General features: G+C 43.4%; 1 protein-coding gene across 1 annotated transcript; it reads left to right on the forward strand.

Moving 5' to 3' along the window:
• Positions 1-768: 768 nt before the first annotated feature.
• Positions 769-9376, forward strand: LOC122451707 (PRAME family member 12-like). The gene is made up of 5 exons (XM_043484625.1): positions 769-971; positions 1625-1705; positions 1841-1967; positions 2077-2195; positions 8809-9376. Exons 1-5 carry the CDS (start codon positions 769-771, stop codon positions 9374-9376), a joined length of 1098 nt encoding a protein of 365 aa, XP_043340560.1.
• Positions 9377-14746: the final 5370 nt, after the last annotated feature.

Consider the following 14746-nt stretch of genomic DNA (forward strand, 5'->3'; position numbering starts at 1 on the left):
AACCTCAGTGAAAGATATTCTGCAAATGGCAGCATTAATTGAATGATGGAATGCAGTCTGACATGGCATGAAGAGTTTTCTTTTCTCTTTTCTTTTTGTTGAATGAGCTTAAGGCTTTCTTTTTGCCTCGAAGTGTAGTTTTGCCTCCATCCTGAACATTTTGATTCATGCTTTGGTTTATATTATTTACATGTCTTAAGCAGCAGTTTTTCTTATTAATAAAAGCCATCAAACTGTTTGGAATGCTATTTCTTGAAGTTTAAAGCTTTCACTCCATGCACACTGGCATTCCTTTTACAAGTGTCTCCTTAATCCTTCCCAGCAAAGTTAACTTAGGGAACTGAGGATGGAAGATCTGTTACACATGAATTCCTGTCTCCATAGTTTGGACCCTAATGATAGTTTAAATGTTTTCACCCTAAAAAAAAGGGAGTTGGTTCAGACTTTTGGTACAAATGTGCAAGAGGGAAATGCATTAAGCAAAGCAGTGGATGGGAAGGGATGAGCCACTGCTTGCCTTTCTTCCTTCTTGGTACTTGTGAGATTCTTGCTCTAGTGGCAGAAGGGGCACAGCTGTGCCTCTGTGCCCACCAAACCCAGACTGGAATGCAGACACACAGAGTTTCTTCCATTCTGGTTCGTTGCCAGAGCAATGACTTTGGCCCTGATTTGATTTCTCTGAAGGGTGGGGAAAGAGACTACTCTTATGATTATGACTGTCCTGAGAAGGATGCCTTGTTCCCTTGCATTTTCAAAGGAAAAGTCAGGATGAGTGTTCACAACCCACCCAGACATGTGATCTTGGCAGCAGTGAGCCTGTGGAGAGATGAGGCCTTGGCCATCTCCTCTTTGGAGTATCTGTCCATGGAGCTCTATCCACCACTATTTATGGCTGCCTTTTCTGGCAGAAACAGGGAGACCCTGAAGGCTATGGTGCAAGCCTGGCCCTTTGTTCGCCTGCCTCTGGTGGGGTCTCATTGACCTGCCTCATGTGGGGCCCCTACAAGCAGTGCTGGAAGCACTTGATTTCCTGCTTGCCCAGAAGGTTCCCTCCAGGTGAGTCTGACTCAGGTAACCTGGTAAAATCTTGGGTGTCCCAGAGGAAGCAGCTGGGGTGAGGGAATGTGGATGGAAAACGATGGGCCAGAGGGATCTGAAGATTTAAACTAACATTTGGGCCCAAACTTTGGAGCCAGGAATTCATGTGTAACAGAGCTTTCATTCTCAGTTCCCTAAGTTAACTTTGCTGGGAAAGATTAAGGAGATACTTGTAAAAGGAATGCCAAGGAGTATGAAGTGAATGAAGAGGCTTACAGGTCTTGGCTCACTAAGAGAAATAACTTCTGGAAGCATAAGAGTGCCTTTAGTGAAAGGGAACCTGAGAGAATATTCTCCATCTCCTCTCAGTCATGCTTAGAGTTACTAGAAGTAGAGAATCAGAAAGGAGAAGAGGGGAAAGGGAGATGAGGGAAAGTGAGGCAGAGAGGGAAGAAGGCAAGGCAGCAGATGATGTCAGGAATATTAGGTTATAGCACAGGTGGGCAGTGTGTTGTCAAGCCGTGAGGCTGTTTTTTAACTCTGTGTGGATTTTAACGCATCTGCATCAATCTCCTTTTTCCTCTAGGAAATGCAAAATGTGGGTGGTAGATTTACGTAATACTGGCCAGAACTTTACGAGCCTGTGGTCTGGAGCCAGCAGTTACGGGTGCTCAAGCTCATGAATGGCACTAGTGGCTGAGCTCAGGTCAACAACAAAGCAGCACTTGGCTCCAATGAATGTTTTTATAGAACTTTGCCTGAAGAGAAGGACCCTGGACAACTTCCTCACCTGCATCCTCAGGTGGGTGGAGCAGAGAAAATCTTCCATCCACCTGTGGTGTAAGAAGCTGAAGATTGTTTCAATGCCAATGGACAATATTATGAAAGTCCTGAGCATGGTGCAGCTGGACTATATCCAGGAGGTGCAAGTGAGTTGCACCTGGAATCTGTCCACCTTCCACATTTGCTCCTTTCCTGGGTGAGATGAGTAACTTGCAGAGACTCCATCTCTTTCACATCCACATGTCTGCCTTCAAGAAGCAGGAGCAGCATCACATTGTGCAAATTACCTCTCAGTTCTTAAAGCTGAGCCACTTCCAGGATCTCCATCTGGCCTCTCCCTCCTTCCCTGAAGGCTGCCTAGACCAGATGCTCAGGTGAGTGTGCACCACTGATTGGGTTACATTGAACACAAAGCTAGAATGTCAAGAGCACTGTCTCCTTTATTGCTGTCTCCTAAAATGTGGTGTGCCACAATCACAGAAATCAAGGTAAAGGGTTAAACTGGTTTAGTGGCTCTTCTGAGACACCCTGCTGGGGAGGTACAGATTATTGACTGGGATGTTTGGATCCCAGGATTTATTTCCTCCTTCTTTGGAGTTGTCTATATTGTCACCCTGCTTATTTAACTTATATGCAGATTACATCATGAGAAACGCTGGGCTGGAAGAAGCACAAGCTGGAATCAAGATTGCCAGGAGAAAAATCAATAACCTCAGATATGCAGATGACCCTTATGGCAGAAAGTGAAGAGGAAATAAAAAGCCTCTTGATCAAAGTGAAAGAGGAAGTAAAAAAATTGGCTTAAAGCTCAACATTCAGAAAATTAAGATCATGGCATCTGGTCCCATCCTTCATGGCAAATAGATGGGGAAACAGTGGAAGCAGTGTCAGACTTTACTTTTTTGGGCTCCAAATCACTGCAGATGGTTACTGCAGCCATGAAATTAAAAGACGCTTACTCCTTGGAAGGAAAGTTATGACCAACCTAGATAGCATATTAAAAAGCAGAGACATTACTTTGCCAACAAAGGTCTGTCTGGTCAAGGCTATGGTTTTTCCAGTGGTCATGTATGGATGTGAGAGTTGGACTGTGAAGAAAGCTGAGTGCCGAAAAATTTGATGCTTTTGAACTGTGGTGTTGGAGAAGACTCTTGAGAGTCCCTTGGACTGCAAGGAGATCCAACTGGTCCATCCTGAAGGAGATTAGTCCTGGGTGTTCATTGGAAGGACTGATGCTGAAGCTGAAACTCCAATACTCTGGCCACCTGATGCGAAGAGTTGACTCATTGGAAAAGACCCTGATGCTGGGAGGGATTGGGGGCAGGAGGAGAAGGGGATGACAGAGGATGAGATGGCTGGATGGCATCACCGACTCGATGGACATGAGTTTGAGTGAACTCCAGGAGTTGGTGATGGACAGGGAGGCCTGGTGTGCTGCGATTCATGGGGTCACAGAGAGTTGGACACGACTGAGTGACTGAACTGACTGATGTTGAAATGATAAAAATATGTAAGTAAGAAGGACATTGAAGTGGGGAAACTACATCAGATCAGAGCATTCCTGAAGGGAAGCTCTATGCTCCCAAGGTTTGTGCCCACAGTGAGCTTGTTCTAAATTCCCTGTTTGTAAAAGTTTGTTTTGTGCTCCAGATAAGTTAATTAATATATGGGAGAAATCTGGTTCTGGAAATGATGTTCACACAGCTGAAAGAAAAGGATAATAGAAAGTGACAGAAAGTTGGTAGATGATGCGGGGTCTAAGTGAGCCCCTCTAGTTATTGTTGTTCAGTTGCTCAGTCAGGTCTGACTCTTATGGACCCCATGAACTGCACCACACAGGCTTCCCTATCCTTTACCATTTCCCAGAGCTTGCTCAAGCTCATGTCCATTGAGTCAGTGATGCCATCCAACCATCTCATCTGCTGTCATCCCCTCTCTCCTCCATCTAGAGCCCCTATAGATGGCAACACATATCATGTTGTGGGATCTTGTATAAGTTGGTTCCTTATGCATGTCTCCCTAGACCCTCACCTGCCCAAGACGCAGGCATCTGGAGCCAAACTTGGAGTGAAGTAAGTCTTAGATGATATCATTTTAAATCTCATCTCCAAACACTAATGTTCGGTGATGTCCACACTTGATGGAGACTCTCTCTGGCTCTCCTTATAACATATTCTTGTGTATTCCTGATCTTCATTCATCCTCACAGTGAAGTGGAGTATGTTGTACTCTGCTTGATAGATGAGGAGAGAGTGCCTTCTAGATTCTGTGAAGTGATTCAGTTCCACAGCAAAAGTGACAGGACTCGCCCTAGAATGAGACTGGAAGATCAGTGTATTGACCCTGAATAGATGGTCAGAATAATATCATTCCTGTAGAAACCATTCGTCTACCGCCAGTATGCAACTCCAACAAGAAGTCCCAACAAGACTGTAGGAGGGATGAAGTCCCATTTAGAATCAAATCCTATACCTGCCAGAGGTGCTTGGAGGGCTCAAACAAAACCTTGTGTGCACTAGGACCCAGAGACCCCACAGAAGCTGAGTCAGACCTGCCTTTGAGTGTTTGAGTGTCTCCTGTGGAGGCACAGGTCAGCAGTGGCCTGCCATGGGGACAGGGGCTCTGGCTGCAGCAGACCTGGGTCACACAGTGTGTGGCATAAGCCCCCTTGGAGGAGGTTGCCATTAGTCCCACCATAGAGCCACAGATTTCCCAGTGTGGGGAACCTGCAAAAAGACTGAGAACCCCCAGGGAATTTGACTTTGGAGGCCAGAGGGATTTGATTACAGAACTTCCACAGACCCTTGGAGAGCACAAACAAAACCTTGTGTGCACCAGGAGCCAGGAGAAAGGAACAGTGCCCCCACAAGAGACTGATCCAGGCTTGCCTGTGAGTGTCCAGGAGTCTCTGATGGAGGTGTGTGTCGACAGTGGCCTCCTTCAGGGTTAGGGGTACTGAATTCAACAGTGCAGTGCACAAGTCCTTTTGAAGGAGGTTGCCATTACCATTATTACCCCTACTCCTACTTCCTTAGGCCAAATAACAGGGAGGGAACACAGCCCTGCCCATCAACCGAAAATTGGATTAAACATTTACAGAGCATGGCCCCACCCATCAGAACAAGTCAGTCTCTCCCATAAGGACGCTTCCATAAGCCTCTTATCCTTATCCTTCAGAGGGCAGATAGAATGAAAACCACAATCACAGAAAACTAACCAAACTGATCACAGGGACCACAACCTTGTCTAACTCAATGAAACTATGAGCCTTGCTGTGTAGGGCCACCCAAGATGGACGGGTCATAGTAGAGAGTTCTGACAAAATGTGGTCCACTGGAAAAGGGAATGGCAAACCACTTAAGTATTCTTGCCTTGAGAATCCCATGAACAGTATGGAAATGTAAAAAGGTATGACACTGAAGGATGGACTCCCCAGCTGGGTAGGTGCCCAATATGCTACTGGAGAAGAGTGGAAAAGTAACTCCAAAAAAGAATGAAGAGACAAACCAAAGTGAAAACAACACCCGGTTGTGGATGTGACTGGTGATGGAAGTAAAAGTCTGATGCTGTAAAGAACAATATTGCATAGAAACCTGGAATGTTAGGTTCATGAATCAAAGTAAATTGGAAGTGGTCAAACAGGAGATGATAAGAGTGAGCACTGACATTTTAGGAATCAATGAACTAAAATGGACTGGAATGGGCGAATTTAATTCAGATGATCATTATATCTACTACTGTGGGTAAGAATCCCTTAGAGGAAATGGAACAGCCCTCATAGTCAACAAGAGTCTGAAAGGCAACACTTGGGAGCAATCTCAAAAATTACCCAATGATCTCTGTTTGTTTCCAAGGAAAACCATTCAGTATCACAGTAATCTAAGTCTATGCCCCAACCACTAATGCTGAAGAAGCTGAAGTTGAACAGTTCTATGAAGAATTATAAAACTAACACCAAAAAAAAAAAAAAAAAAAAAAAAAGTCGGTTTCATCATAGGTGACTGGAATGCAAAAGTATGAGGAAGTAAAGAAGTACTTGGAGTAGCAGGCAACTTTGGCCTTGGAGTACAAAATGAAGCAGGGCAAAGGCTAACGGAGTTTTGCCAAGAGAACACACTGGTCATAGCAAACACCCTCTTCCAACAACACAAGAGAATATTCTACACATGGACATCACCAGATGGTCAATACCAAAATCAGATTGATTATATTCTTTGCAGTCGAAGAAGGAGAAGCTCTATACAGTCAGCAAAAACAAGACCTGGAGCTGACTGTAGCTCAGATTGAGAGAGTCAATTCTTAGGTTGGTTGAATAAGAAGTCCGGTTCCCGTGAAGGAGGAGGAGGAGGAGGAGGAGGAGGAGAAAGGGGTCTGGGGCTCTCAAGGAGAAAAGGACAAATGTTCTTTTCTACATTGCTTTTTCTTAGTCAATGTAACAATGTATCTTGCTTGAGGACATGTTTTTCCTTAATAAGAACCTTCTGACTAATCCTGTCATCTTAAAATGTGTATTATGGGAGTGTGTCTGGTAAGATCTTTCTATTGTTCATTCTAATCTTGTTACTTGAAGATGTATGTTGTGGGAGTGGGCCTGAAAAAAAATATGACCTGATAAGACTAGCTAGGGGGCACTTTCCATCCCCCCTCTGATGTCTGTGTCAGAAGCTTTCTCTGTCCCTTTTCTTACTTTAATAAAACTCTGCTACACAAAAGTTCTTGAGTGATCAAGCCTGGTCCCTGGTTCCAAAGCTAAATTTTCTTCTTTGGAGATCATGAATCCAACATCATTCACTGTAAGCTATCAAGATCATGAACTCCTTATGGACAAATAAAAGACTTAAATTGAAGAAAGTAGGGAAAACCACTAGACCATCCACATATGACCTAAATCAAATCCCATACAATTTTACAGTGGAAGTGACAAATAGATTCAAGGGATTATATTTGATAGACAGAGTGCCTGAAGAACTATGGACAGAGGTTTGTGACATTGTATAGGAGGTAGTGATCAAGACCATCCCCAAGAAAAAGAAATTCAAAAAGGAAAAATGGTTGTCTGAGGAGGTCTTACAAATAGCTGAGAAAAGAAGAGAGGCTAAAGATAAAGGAGAAAAGAGAAGACATACCCATTTGAATGCAGAGTTCCAAAGTATAGCAAGGAGAGATAAGAAAGCTTTCCTAGGTGATCAAAGCAAAGAAATAGAGGAAAATAATAGAATGGGAAAGACTAGAGATCTCTTCAAGAAAATTAGAGATACCAAGGGGAAATTTCATTCAAAGATGGGTGAAATAAAGGACAGAAATGGTATGAACCTAACAGAATCAGAAGACATTAAGAAGATGTGTCAAGAATACATAGAGGAACTATACCAAAAAAGATCTTAATGACCCAGATAACCATGATGGTGTGATCACTCACCTAGAGCCAGACATCCTGGAGTAAGAAGTCAAAGGGGCCTTTGGAAACATCACTATGAACAAAGCTAGTGGAGGTGATGGAATTCTAGCTGAGCTATTTCAAATTCTAAAAGATGATGCTGTGAAAGTGCTGCAGTCAATATGCCAGCAAATTTGGAAAACTCACAGCGGCCACAGACTGGAAAAGGTCAGTTTTCATTCCAATCCCAAAAAAGGCAATGCCAAAGAATATTCAAACTACCATACAATTGTACTCACATGCTAGCAAAGTAATGCTTAAGATTCTCCAAGTCAGGCTTCAACAGTACATGACCCGTGAACTTCCAGATGTTCAAGCTGGATTTAGAAAAGGCAGAGGAACCAGAGATCAAATTGCCAACATCTACTGGATCATAGAAAAAGCAGGAGAGTTCCAGAAAAACATCTGCTTCTGCTTTATTGACTATGCCAAAGTCTTTGACTGTGTGGATCACAACAGACTGTGGAAAATTCTTCAAGAGATGGAAACACCCGACCACCTGACCTGCCTCCTGAGAAATCTGTATGCAGGTCAAGAAGCAATAGTTAGAACCAGACATGGAATGAGGACTTGTTTCAAATTGGGAAAGGAGTATGCTAGGCTGTATATTGTCACCCTGCTTATTTAGTTTATATGCAGTGTATATCATATGAAATGCTGGGCTGGATGAAGCACAAACTGGAATAAAATTGCAGGAAGAAATATCAATAACCTCAGATATGCAGATGACACCACCCTTATGGCAGAAAACAAAGAGGAACTAAAGAGCCTACTGATGAAAGTGAAAGAGGAGAGTGAAAAAACTGGCTTAAAACTCAACATTCAAAAAATGAAGATCATGGCATCCAATCCCATCACTTCATGGCAAATAGAAGGAGGAAGCAAGGGAAACAGTAACAGACTTTATTTTTTGGGGGGTGCCAAAATCACTGCAGTTGGAGACTGCGGCCGTGAAATTAAAAGATGCTTGCTCCTTGGAAGAAAAGCTATAACTAACATAGACAGCATATTAAAAAGCAGAGACATTACTTTGCTGACAAAGGTCTGTCTGGTCAAAGCTATGGTTCTTCCAGTGGTCATGTATGGATGTGAGAGGTGGACCACAAGGAAAGCTGAGCGCTGAAGCACTGATACTTTTGAACTGTGGTGTTGGAGAAGACTCTTGAGAGTCCCTTGGACTGCAAGGAAGTCCAACCAGTCCATCCTAAAGGAAATTAGTCCTGAATATTCACTGGAAGGACTAATTCTGAGGCTGAAACTCCGATACTGTGGCCACCTGATACGAAGAACTGACTCATTGGAAAAGACCCTGATGCTGGCAAAAATTGAGGGCAGGAGTAGAAGGGGACGACAGAGGATGAGATGTCTGGATAGCATCATCAACTCGATGGACATGAGTTTGAGCAAGCTCTGGGAGTTGGTGATGGACAGGAAAGGCTGGCTTGCTGCAGTCCATGAGGTTACAAAGAGTCAGACATGACTGAGTGACTGAACTGAGTACGCAATCTGGGACCCAGTTTCCAAGAACTAATTATTTGGTTTCTCCCTAGGTGCCTGAAGTCCCCCTTGGACAGCCTGTCAAGAACCAAGTGCTGGTTTACAGAATCAGACTTGACTCACCTGTCCCAGAGCCCAGACATCAGTCAGCTAAAGAGCCTGGATCTGAGTGGTGTCACCATGACTGACTTTAGGCCTGAGCTCCTCCAAGTTCTGCTGGAGAAAAACGCAGCCACCATCCAGGAACTGGACTTCGATGTGTGTGGGATCATGGACTCCCAGCTGGAGGCCTTCCTGCCTGCCCTGAGCCACTGCTCCCGGCTCAGGTCCTTCAGCCTGTGTGGGAACCTCCTGTCCACGGCCGCCATGGAGAAGCTGCTGCGACACACCGCTGTGCTGCCCTGTTTAAGGCAAGAGTGTTATCCTGCCCCTCAGGAGACTTACAGACCTCGGGGTGTTCTCCTGGAAGCGAGACTTGCCCAGCTTCGGGCTCAGCTGTTGGAGATTCTGAGAGACTTGGGATGTCCCAGGATCATCTGGATTAGCCTCAGCCCCTGTCCTCGCTGTGGTGAGGATGTATGCCATCACATGGAGCCCATTATATACAGCTATACTGCCTAGGGATTTGCCTCTATCAAAAGCTTTCTTCTGTGCACTTGGAAACTGAAATCTAGAATGTTTTCAGGCATATGCACAACATGAATGGGAGAAGGAAAGGTGATAGTGGTGGGGGATGGTGCAGAATTGCAAGGGGAAATGTAGACTCTGGGAGGGGATTGGACTTTCAGGGACATGTTCTTCTAGAATCTGTTATGAACCTGTGTGGATACACCCAAATGTAGTTCAGTTATCCCTGGGGATACTGTTGTGAAGAAATTGTCAGGAATAAGGAGATCCTACCGGTGACCTAAACAGGAAGGAAATCTAAAACGAGAGTGGATAAATGTATTGATATGACTGATTTTTTTTTTTGTAAAGCAAGGAACTAATGTAACATTGTAAAGCTAATCTCCAGTAAAAATTAATTATAAAATAAATAAAGAAACACTCATGGAAGACCAACTGCTATCCTCCATGATATATTCTGTGTTCAATTTATGCCTCAGCTATCTCCAGTTACTGATTAAAAAAGGCACATTGGGGGAGGAGCCAAGATGGCGGAGGAGTAGGACGGGGAGACCACTTTCTCTCCTACAAATTCATCAAAAGAATAACTGAATGCAGAGCAAACTTCACAAAACAACTTCTGATCGCTAGCTGAGGTCATCAGGCGCCCAGAAAAGCAGACCATTGTCTTCGAAAGGAGGTAGGACAAAATATAAAAGATAAAAAGTGAGACAAAAGAGCTAAGGACGGAGACCCGTCCCGGGAAGGGAGTCTTAGGCGGCCTTGCTTGGGCTAGGGTCCGGGCCTGAGTGCCCTGAGGACAATCGGAGGGAGCTTCTGTGAGGTGCCAACTTGAACTGTGGGAGACCAAAAGAGAGAGAAAATTAACCGGCCGGAACACACTGCCGGCCGTTCGCAGAACAAAGGGACGGAGAAAGTCCCGAGAAGAGCTCGCAGGCTGCGGACCGGCCCAGCCCCGCCGGAGGCAGGAGGCAGGGGGGAGGGGAAGGTCGCGGCGAGACACAGGGCGCAGGCAGCCGACCGGCGCGGGCGGGGACTGGGGCTGGGGACGCAGAGGGCGGAAGGCGCGCGCACCCGACTGGCGCCAGCGGAAACTGAGACTGGGTCCGCGGAAGGGAGTGAGTGCGCCACACCTGGGGATAGTGCGCCCATCAAGCCCCTCGCTGCCTGGACCGCTCTGACGGGGAAGGCACAGAGAGCAGGCGCAGCTTTTCCTTCCGCGCTTTTGTGTAACACCCGAGGGCTGGAACCTAGCGCAGCGCGGGGCGCCCTCCATATAGAACAGCCGGGAGCCTGAGCAGCGCAGACGGAGAAAGCAGCGTCAGCCCCTCCCGGCAGCGCCAGCCCGCCCCCGCAGGGCCAGCCCCTCCCCGCAGCGTCAGCCCCTCCCAGCAGCCCAACGGAACTAGCTACCTGAATAAGAGTCCACCTCCGCCCGCCTGTGTCAGGGCGGAAATGAGGCTCTGAAGAGACCGGCAAACAGAAGCCAAATAAACAAAGAGAACCGCTTCAGAAGGGACTGGTGCAACAGATTAAAATCCCTGTAGAAAACACCGACTTCACCGGAAGGGCCCTGTAGATATCGAGAAGTGTAAGCTGGAACGAGGAGCTATCTGAAACTGAGCCGAACCCACACTGACCGCAACAGCTCCAGAGAAACTCCTAGATATATTTTTAATTTTTTTTTTTCTAAGTAAGGAAAAAAAAAATTTTTTTTTTCTTTTTTATTTTTTCTCTTTTATTTTCCTTTAAAATTCCCTATTACTCCCCCATTACTCCTTAACTTTCATTTTCATAGATTTTTACGATTTTTTTAATTAGGGGAAAAAAATTTTTTTCTTTCTTTCTTTCTTTTGTTTTGTTTTTTTTCTTTTTTTTCTTTTTCTTCTTTTTTCTTCTTTTTTTTCCTTTCCGTTTTCTCTTTTATTTTCTATTTTTCTTTTTCTCTTATTTCTTTTAAAGTCCTCTAGTACTCCTCTACTACTCTTCATTTTCATTTTCACTACACTATAACCTTACCAAAAAAAAAAAAAAAGAGAAGCCCTATCTTTAAACCGAAGATTATTCTCTCCCAATCTTGACTCCCTGTTTTCTACCTCAGAACCCCTCTATTTCCTCCTTTCCCCTTCTCTTCCCAATCCAATTCTGTGAATCCTTGTAGGTGTCTGAGATACGGAGAACACTCTGGGAACAGACAGCTGCGTAGATCTGTCTCTCTCCTCTTGAGTTCCCCTTTTTCTCCTCCTGCTCATCTCTATCTCCCTCCTCCCTTTTCTCCTGTTCATGTAACTCTGTGAACCTCTCTGGGTGTCCCTAACAGGGGAGAATCTTTTTGCCATTAACCTAGAAGTTTTATTATCAGTGCTGTATAGTTGGAGAAGTCCTGAGACTACAGGAAGAATAAAACTAAAATCCAGAGGCAGGAGACTTAAGCCCAAAACCTGAGAACACCAGAAAACTCCTGACTACATGGAACTTCAAGCAATAAGTGACCGTCCAAAAGCCTCCATACCTACACTGAAACCAACCACCACCCAAGAGCCAGTAAGTTTTAGAGCAAGACATACCACACAAATTCTCCAGCAACACAGGAACATAGCCCCGAATGTCAACATACAGGCTGCCCAAGGTCACACCTAACACATAGACCCATCTCAAAACTCGTTACTGGGCACTCCATTGCTCTCCAAAAAGAAGAAATCAAGTTCCACGCACCAGTACACTGACGCAAGCTTCCCTAACAGGGAAACCTTGACAAGCCAATTGTCTAACCCCACCCACTGGGTAAATCCTCCACAATAAAAAGGAACCACAGACCTCCAGAATACAGAAAGTCCACTCCAGACACAGCAATCTAAACAAGATGAAAAGGCAAAGAAATACCCAACAGGTAAAGGAACATGAAAAATGCCCACAAAAAAAAAAAAAAGAGGAGGAGATAGGGAATCTACCTGAAAAAGAATTTAGAATAATGATAATAAAAATGATCCAAAATCTTGAAAACAAAATGGAGTTACAGATAAATAGCCTGGAGACAAAGATTGAAAAGATACAAGAAATGTTTAATAAAGACCTAGAAGAAATAAAAAAGAGTCAATTAAAAATGAACAATGCAATGAATGAGATCAAAAACACTTTGGAGGGAACCAAGAGTAGAATAACGGAGGCAGAAGATAGGATAAGTGAGGTAGAAGATAAAATGGTGGAAATAAATGAAGCAGAGAGGAAAAAAGAAAAAAGGATCAAAAGAAATGAGGAACAACCTCAGGGACCTCTGGGACACTGTGAAACACCCCAACATTCGAATCATAGGAGTTCCAGAAGAAGAAGACAAAAAGAAAGGCCATGAGAAAATACTCGAGGAGATAATAGCTGAAAACTTCCCTAAAATGGGGAAGGAAATAGCCACCCAAATCCAAGAAGCCCAGAGAGTCCCAAACAGGATAAACCCAAGGCGAAACACCCCAAGACACATATTAATCAAACTAACAAAGATCAAACACAAAGAACAAATATTAAAAGCAGCAAGGGAAAAAACAACAAATAACACACAAAGGGATTCCCATAAGGATAAACAGCGTGATCTAAGTCAATAGAACCTGCCAGGCCAGAAGGGAATGGCAGGACGTCCTGAAAGTATGAAAGAGAATAACCTACAACCTAGATTACTGTATCCAGCAAGGATCTCATTTAGATATGAGGGAGAATTCAAAAGCTTTATAGACAAGCAAAAGCTGAGAGAATTCAGCACCACCAAACCAGCTCTTCAACAAATGCTAAAGGATCTTCTCTAGACAGGAAATGCAGAAAGGTTGTATAAACGTGAACCCAAAACAACAAAGTAAATGGCAACGGGACCACACCTATCAATAATTACCCTAATGTAAATGGGTTGAATGCCCCAACCAAAAGACAAAGATTGGCTGAATGGATACAAAACAAACCCCCATTATAGCTGTCTGACAGGAGACCCACCTCAAAAAAAGAGACACATACAGACTAAAAGTGAAGGGCTGGAAAAAAATATTTCATGCAAACGGAGACCAAAAGAAAGCAGGAGTCGCAATACTCATATCAGATAAAATAGACTTTCAAATAAAGGATGTGAAAAGAGACAAAGAAGGACACTACATAATGATCAAAGGATCAATCAAAGAAGAAGATATAACAATTATAAATATATATGCACCCAACATACGAGCACCGCAATATGTGCGGCAAACACTAACAAGTATGAAAGAGGAAATTAATAGTAACACAATAATAGTGGGAGACTTTAATACCCCACTCACAACTATGGATAGATCAACCAAACAGAAAATTAACAAGGAAACACAAACCTTAAATGACACAATGGACCAGCTAGACCTAATTGATATCTATAGGACACTTCACCCCAAAACAATCAACTTCACCTTTTTCTCAAGTGCAACACGGAACCTTCTCCAGGCATAGATCACATCCTGGCCATAAATCTGGTCTTTGTGAAAATTCAAAGAAAATTGAATCATCTGTTTCCATGATCACTCTTTCTCTGACCAGACAGACGTGCAGGTAGAGGAGTTAGATCCTCAGGATTACAGGAAAAAAAATTGTTAAAAATCCAAACACATGGAGGCTAAATAACATGCTTCTGAATAACCAACAAATCATAGAAGAAATCAAAAAAGAAATAAAAATATGTATAGAAATGAATGAAAATGAAAACACAACAACCCAAAACCTATGGGACACTGTAAAAGCAGTGCTAAGGGGAAGGTTCATAGCATTACAGGCTTACATCAAGAAAACAAGAAAAAAACCAAATAAATAACCTAACTCTACACCTAAAGCAAATTAGAGAAGGAAGAATGAAGAACCCCAGGTTAGCAGAAGGAAAGAAATCTTAAAAAGTTAAGGCAGGAAAATAAATGCAATAGAAATAAAGCGAGACCTGATTAAGCAAAAATCAACAAAGCTAAAAGCTGTTTCTTTTGAAAAAATAAACAAAATTGACAAACCATAGCAAGACTCATTAAGAAACAAAGAGAGAAAAACCAAATTAACAAAATTAGAAATGAAAATGGAGAGATCACAACAGACAACACTGAAATACAAAGGATCATAAGAGACTACTACCAGCAGCTCTATGCCAATAAAATGGACAACTTGGATGAAATGGACAAATTCTTAGAAAGTATAACTTTCAAAAACTGAACCAGGAAGAAATAGAAGATCTTTAACAGACCCATCACAGCAGGAAATCGGAAACGTGGTAATCAAAAATCTTTCCAGCATAACAAAAGCCCGGACAGAAAAAAATGGGCTTTCACAGCTGAATTCCTACAAAAATTTAGAGAAGAGCTAACACCTATCTTACTCAAA

This window comes from Cervus canadensis, chromosome 13 (genome assembly GCF_019320065.1).
Source record: "Cervus canadensis isolate Bull #8, Minnesota chromosome 13, ASM1932006v1, whole genome shotgun sequence".
In the NCBI taxonomy this organism is placed as follows: Eukaryota; Metazoa; Chordata; class Mammalia; order Artiodactyla; family Cervidae; genus Cervus; species Cervus canadensis.

Coding starts and splice junctions, on each gene's coding strand:
- LOC122451707 (XM_043484625.1), top strand. CDS start 769: ATGAGTGTTCACAACCCACCCAGACATGTGATCTTGGCAGCAGTGAGC. Junction 1,706..1,840: donor TCTGGAGCCAGCAGTTACGG/GTGCTCAAGCTC, acceptor CTGCATCCTCAG/GTGGGTGGAGCAGAGAAAAT. Junction 1,968..2,076: donor ACTATATCCAGGAGGTGCAA/GTGAGTTGCACC, acceptor TCTGCCTTCAAG/AAGCAGGAGCAGCATCACAT.